This window comes from Coffea eugenioides, chromosome 6 (genome assembly GCF_003713205.1).
Source record: "Coffea eugenioides isolate CCC68of chromosome 6, Ceug_1.0, whole genome shotgun sequence".
NCBI classification, from domain to species: Eukaryota; Viridiplantae; Streptophyta; class Magnoliopsida; order Gentianales; family Rubiaceae; genus Coffea; species Coffea eugenioides.
The window spans coordinates 13,279,948-13,287,497 of NC_040040.1; the positions used below are offsets into that span (position 1 = coordinate 13,279,948).

General features: G+C 38.2%; 1 protein-coding gene across 1 annotated transcript; it reads left to right on the forward strand.

Moving 5' to 3' along the window:
* Positions 1-1,138: 1,138 nt before the first annotated feature.
* Positions 1,139-7,320, forward strand: LOC113773373 (probable 1-deoxy-D-xylulose-5-phosphate synthase 2, chloroplastic). The gene is made up of 10 exons (XM_027318004.1): positions 1,139-1,394; positions 1,519-1,698; positions 2,550-2,714; positions 2,853-3,003; positions 4,753-5,024; positions 5,123-5,396; positions 5,501-5,808; positions 5,893-6,174; positions 6,282-6,566; positions 6,709-7,320. Exons 1-10 carry the CDS (start codon positions 1,272-1,274, stop codon positions 6,859-6,861), a joined length of 2,193 nt encoding a protein of 730 aa, XP_027173805.1. The 5' UTR covers positions 1,139-1,271; the 3' UTR covers positions 6,862-7,320.
* Positions 7,321-7,550: the final 230 nt, after the last annotated feature.

Here is a 7,550-nt window from a genome sequence, read left to right on the forward strand (position 1 = left end):
ATAATTTTTGGAATCTTTGGGAGGCCCTCTCCGCCCTCCATTCGTCAATCAGGGAGCAGCAGCTCAACAAAAAGAAAGAAAGCAAAAAAAAAAAAAAAAAAAAGTAGCAGCACACTGCATGAATCCCGTCCCCTTTGAAATTGTTTTCAATAATTACTCGAGCGATTACTGTTTAAGATTTGAAAAAATTACTACTTAAGATAACATTTGTAGCAATTTTCATGTTCGAGGTAATTACGGAGCATGCATGATTGGATCTTGAATTTCGGGGAATCATGCTATTTACCTATGTTGGACAAAGTTGGGAAGATGAACATTATGATAAGAATAAAGAGAAAAAAAAAGGGGAGATAGAAAAGTGAGGTGACAGCTAAACATGTTTGGACTACATATTATTTACACACGTTAATTTACTTGTATCATCAACATATTTTTCAATTACCTTTTTATCTTATATATAATACATCAAAAAGTGACAGCTCCTTCTTCTTCCTCTTTTTTTTTTTTCTATTTATTTTTGGTTTCGGGAGTTTGAGAGAAAAGATGAGCAAGGATTATGTGTACTTAAAATCTACAAGTTCACTTCCCGACTTATAAATCTTTTAAATTTTCTCTCTAAAAGAAAATCTATTATTGTTCCCAAGTAGAAAGGTGACAAGGATGGCATTTTGACTATGCTTTGTTTGGATTGCCATTGTTTTCCCAAAATTTTTATATTTTCCGTAAACTCATATTTTAATCACATATAAATTAAATTGTTATAGTAAATTTGTTTATAAAAATCTTAGAGAATAGCAGTCAAATGGACACACAAGCAGCGATTTAATGTATATAAGGTAAAAATATGATTAAAACAGGAAGGCGGTAGGTAGGAAATTTTCTTTTTTCTTTTTCCTTTTTCCCGTTACGTGAAAGGAGAAACTTTTACCATTTTGTTGAAAACTTTCCATTGAGGAAGATTAACGGTAGGCATTAGTCACTCTCCATGCTTGTCAAAACATAAATTAAAAAAGAAAAAGAAAGACTTTCTAAACAACTCAAATGTGGTATGGAAACAAAGAAGTTTCAACGATGCATGCACCCGACACGTTTGTATTTTGGGGCCATTTCTCCTATAAAATCCCCTCCTTCGTAATACTCAAGTAGAAGCTCAATTTTCAGCTTTCCTAGAGAACCATCGTTCGCTCTTCTCTCAAACTCCAGTTTGATCAGCAACCAACTGGTAGCCTCAGAGAGAGAGAGAGATTTACACACACAATACACACTGAGAAATGGCGTCATATGGTGTTCTCCCAAGGGCCAATTTCCTCCCGTTGCTCTATCCTCAAGATGGTCTTTCTTCTTCAAGCCTCTTACCTTCCACCATTCCTTGTATTCCCAGCAACAAGCGAAAGGTACCCTTCCTTCCTTCCTCCCTCCCTCGCACGCACGCGAGCGCGCACGCACAAATGTACGAGTGTTATATAGTGTACAGTGTGCTTGATAGCTTAAGTAAATCTTGGCACTTCCATTTTGCAGTTCTCTGGGGTTGTAGCTGTTCACCAGGAAAATGAAGCTAGTGATGAAAGCGATGTCCTAGTGAAGACAAGGCAGGATGGACAGCAGAAGAGAATCCTCAATTTCTCTGGGGCGAAGCCTAAGACTCCAATTCTGGATACCATTAATTACCCCGTTCACATGAAGAATCTTTCAGTTGAGGTGAGTTTGGCGATGGTTGTTAAACCTTTTTTTGCCTTTTTGGGATAAAATACACTTTAGCCCCCTATGGTTTCTTAATTTTTCACCAACCTCCCTATAGTTTCAAAAGCTATATATAACCCCCTCATAATTTGGATTAAAGTGTCAAAATGACGGAAATGATCATTTATAATGGAACCCATGAAGAAGATATCGAAATTACCCTTGTTTAAAAGTTAAAATGGCTAAAGTCACCAAAATATATAAACATAATATGTATGACACCCTAACCCCGTATAGTTTTATATTTTACTATATAACCCCTTATATTTTACCCGTATGATATTATATTTTACCATATAATCCCTTATGTATAACTTTTGAAATTATGGGGAGTTATGTGAAAAATGCTACCACAGGGGTGTAAATAAAGTGTATTTTACCCTTTTTTGTGTGTGTGCTGTATTATATATGATGATTTGCAACATAAGAAAAATTAAAGTACTAAATAGTAATAATATTGCTTCAGATATTATATCAACTTTCACGCTTACTACCACTTCGCCAAATTCTCAGAAAAATAATTGGTCCAGGAGAAGAGTCCAAATCATGATTTAAGAGAAAACACAAAAGATTCCGAAAGCAAAATATGATAGTACAACACGTAAATCACGTCTTGAAGATAGCCCACAATTAATGTCTCTCTCTCTCTCTATTTTTTTTGGATTCGATATCACATAAATCACGTTTTTCCCTATTTTCTGATTCCACATGCCGCAGTGGAATTTTCAACTTTTAAGTACGTTAATTTTTGTTCTCTAAGAATAACCCCCGCAATTAATTTTTGTTTTTATGATTATCTATACGCGTAGGAGCTTGAAAAATTAGCTGATGAACTCCGGGAAGAGATCGTGTATACGGTGTCCAAGATTGGCGGCCATCTTAGTGCAAGCCTGGGTGTTGCAGAACTTACTGTTGCACTTCACCATGTATTCAACACTCCTGACGACAAAATCATCTGGGACGTCGGTCACCAGGTCATTATATTACATTATTCAGTATAATCAATTTTTTCTTTTAAATTTTTTACGCAAATTTTAAATATTTCATTACAGCAGATATATGATTGAAATCTGAGTGGGAAATTTTTTTTTTTTTTGGGGGTGATTTTGCAGACATACCCACACAAAATCTTGACGGGTAGGAGGTCAAGAATGCATACAATTCGACAGACCTTCGGACTTGCCGGATTTCCCAAAAGGGATGAAAGCGCGCATGATGCATTTGGGGCTGGCCATAGTTCAACAAGTATTTCAGCTGGCTTAGGTAAAACCCAAAAAAGGGGAAAAAAAAAAGGGTCCATTTTTCCTTCCGTCTTTAGTAGATACTGAACTTTTTTATCTTCCCAAGAACGTATCTAAGGAATAGACTAGACCTGTTGATAAGGAATAGACTTGTCAGTTTTGGCTAGGAGATTATGTAGAAAAATTTATTTCAAATAACACGTAGATAAAAATGTGATTATAATGCAAGTTAAATAATATTTATATATATTTATTTTTTTCAAATCATGCTAACCAAAAAGAAAACTTTCCTCAATTTTATAACAGTAAAACACCATAAAACACTTTTACATAAGCTTTAAGTAGCCGTAAAAATTATTTATCTTTGTACAATTAACGCAACGGTAAAGCTAAAGATAATAATATTGGTGACTGTGAGTGAAATGGCGGTCCACACTGATGGCCTTCGGTTTAGAGTAAAACTTGAAACTAATAATATGTTAGTGAAAGAATCTCCAACATGTGGAGTTTGATCAAATGGCTCTTCCACATGGGACGGGGCCCGAGAGATGGGGCGAATTGTACGCTGCAGCCTGGTAAATGTCTGCCTCAGCGTGCTTGACATACTCTAGATCACAGGATCTATGTACAGACATAGATAGATTTTTGTGTATATAACAAACCCAAGCATTATTAAATTTAGTTGAGTTGCATACAAGGTTGGCTAAACCGGAAAAGTTTAGATACAAGCCAACGGACCATTCCACATTGGCCACCATTATAGACTTTTAAATTTTGGTGGGCGTGAGGTCAAGATTCAAATCTTGTCTTTCATTACTGTGTCACTATATGTAATTTCTCAAAATCTATACTGATGAATAATGCACCAATCTGGTCCGATAATAGTTCCTCGTTGGTTCCCCAATTGATTCAGTTGAAACTCCCCTGCCCTTAGCATAGGCTAGAATAAGAGTAAGGTAGAAGCAGAATAGAATAGATGTTACCGTTTGACAAAAAAAAAAAGAAGTTTGAATACAAGGATCTGTAAGAGAAATTTATACTTAGTCTATCTGTTAATTGTCTCTTGTTGATAGGTGATTAATAAATACGTGTCATTGAAGACTCGTACATAGAAGAAATGACTAGCCATTAACTTAGAAAGACTTTTTCTAGTATGTGCCTTAAAAGCACAAAGTACACCAAAAAATAAAAAAGAAAAAAAAGAGGGTATGCCCATAATAAACTCTTATTATTTCTATCTCTTAATATGCCTTTTGCATTGAAATTTTAATATTTTGGACATCTAAAGTAGCCGGTCCTACCTTTTTGTCCTGAACTTTTAGGGCGCATGATAGAAGAAATAGGAACTGTATCTATCTTTCCTAAACGCATTACTGTCATTTAATTGTCAAATATGGACCTTTCACTGTCCCATTTCGGACCTGTGACTGTGAGTCTTGTGGTCCCTCCTAACTTATCAAAACTTGGCACGGGCAAAAGTTTTGCGAAGATTTGTATATCACTAGAAACGTCCTTACAATTATTATTGCAGTGATAAAAGCGACAATGAACGCACAATTAATAAAAAGTAGGGTGCAATTAACATTCTCAAATGATCTAGACTGCTGGCCCACTTGCCAGACAATGAATGGGTCACTACACACCAAGGGGAACCTGAGCAGTTGGGCTCTGCTACTTTTAGGCCCAAGGCCAAGCTTGTCAGCGCTTTTGACTTCCGGCAAAATCGATTGATTACAAGTCTTGTCTAAAATTGCTGTTGAATTATATGCAGGAATGGCCGTTGGAAGAGATCTGGTTGGGAAGGACAATCATGTAATATCAGTGATTGGAGATGGAGCCATGACAGCAGGACAGGCATACGAAGCAATGAACAATGCAGGCTTTCTTGATTCGAATCTCATTATAATCTTGAACGACAACAAACAAGTCTCCCTCCCCACAGCCACTCTTGATGGTCCTGCCCCTCCTGTTGGAGCTTTGAGCAAGGCCTTAACAAAGCTGCAATCAAGCAGAAAATTTCGCCAACTTCGCGAAGCAGCAAAAGTAAGTAGTAATTAATCAATTTCCTCAACCTCGCTGCTCTTGAATGGCACAAAAAGAAAAAAAAAAGAATTTATTCATTGAATTGTGATCATTTATAGGGGGTGACAAAGCAACTAGGCGGCAAAACTCATGAACTTGCAGCCAAAGTCGATAGTGCCGTTAGGGGAATGGTTAGTGGCTCAGGGGCTCCTCTATTTGAAGAATTGGGACTATATTACATCGGTCCAGTCGATGGCCACAATATGGAGGACCTTGTGCACATTTTCAAGAAGGTGAAGTCTATGCCTGCACCAGGACCGGTCCTTATTCACATCATTACAGAAAAAGGAAAAGGATACACTCCTGCAGAAGTAGCTGCAGATAAAATGCATGGTAATATGCACATTTTGTTTCATAATTTGGAAAAATTGCTTAAAAAGCATAGGGCTAATCAGTTCCTCCTTTTCTTTTCCCCCCCTTCTGTGGTTTTCCTGCAGGAGTTGTGAAATTTGATCCTCAAACTGGAAAACAATTCAAGTCAAGTTCAAAGACAAAGGCATATACTACATACTTTGCAGAGTCTCTGGTAGCAGAAGCAGAGCAAGATGAAAAGATAGTAGCTATTCATGCTGCCATGGGAGGTGGTACCGGTCTCAATATATTCCAGAAACGCTTTCCTGAACGATGTTTTGATGTTGGGATCGCAGAGCAGCATGCTGTTACTTTTGCTGCTGGTTTAGCTACAGAAGGGCTCAAGCCCTTTTGTGCTATCTACTCATCTTTCCTGCAGAGGGGTTACGATCAGGTAAAATGGCCTAACCTCATTACTAGTTGCTAAAATGGAAAATGTGCACATTCAATAGAAATTCTAACACTGGAGATTGTGCAGGTGGTTCACGATGTAGACCTTCAAAAACTTCCTGTGAGGTTTGCTATGGATAGAGCTGGACTTGTAGGCGCAGACGGTCCGACACATTGTGGGGCATTTGACACCACTTATATGGCTTGTCTGCCTAATATGGTTGTCATGGCACCAGCGGATGAGGCTGAACTAATGCACATGATTGCAACTGCTGCAGTTATTGATGACAGGCCTAGTTGCTTTAGGTACCCAAGAGGAAATGGCATTGGTGCGGTACTTCCGCCCAATAACAAAGGAACTCCACTGGAGGTAGTTTGCAATATCTGAAACTTCTGAGAACCCCTTTTTCGTTTGTCATATATATACACACATGCATTTATTTTTGAATCCAATGCTAAAACAAATTTCAAAATCAGATTGGCAAGGGAAGGATATTGAGGGAAGGAACCAGGGTAGCCATTTTGGGTTATGGAACGATGGTGCAAAACTGTTTAGCTGCTGCTCAGGTTCTTCAAGCCGTTGGAGTATCAGCCACTGTTGCTGATGCGCGATTCTGCAAGCCTCTGGATGGAAAATTGATCCGAGAACTTGTTCAGGAGCATGAAGTCCTCCTCACTGTTGAAGAAGGATCTATTGGAGGATTTGGATCTCACGTCTCACACTTTTTGGGCTTGAACGGTTTACTAGATGGAAATCTAAAGGTACTGTTTCATTACACATTACCATTCAGGCATTTACCACCAATGTTTCCTTCTCCCAATCCCAGTGCACTGATTGATTTTGATCCAATAATCCTAGTTATGATCTAAAATAGATTTCTTGACTCATTTCTTCTTATTTTAGTGGAGGGCTATGATGCTTCCTGACAGATATATCGACCACGGGGCTCCAGCTGACCAGATTGAAGAAGCCGGGCTCACCCCAAAGCACATTGCAGCCACTGTTCTATCTCTAATTGGTGAGCACAAGGAGAGCCTGCACCTCATCGACATATAATCGGATAAATGTGCGCATGACATGGCTGATTTCAGACGAGAGGCCAAATCTGATTTACAATTTGTCGCCATTTCTTCAATTCTCGTGTGCTGTAAATAAAGAAATTGATGGGAATAGCGGATGCATGTGATGACAAGAGAGAACGATCGAACTTCTCCTGTACCTATCAAATGGATGCTGTAAAGTGCTTGCATTTCGAGAAATAATATACAGTCGAAATCAGATTGCATGAAAGTAGCATATTGTCTTCCCTCCGTGGCTTCTTTAAAGCTTGGTACATAGTTTGAATGTAGATGAAGCTTTTAGTTTCACAAGAAAGTGTAACAAAAAAAAAAAAAAATCATCATCATCATCATGATGCTTCAAAATGCGTCTAAATTCTGAAATCATAGTTCCCCAAGTCATGTCATTTGTACATCACCACAGACAAAAAGCTTGTTAAGTTAATTCGATGAATAATTCCATTGTTAGACACTCAAATCCTTGCAGTCGTCACACTCCACGCTTGAACTGAACTCTGATTGGGGACAAATCAGAATTGTCTTGTGTTTTGGATGGGAACGTTGCACCTCCCGAGTACGAGGTAGCTACATCAAGTGCAACATTGTCGTCCAATTCTGAGGATATGGCGGTGAAAAAGGTGAAATTAGAACTATGACGTCCAATAGGAACACAATATTGGGGGTGCA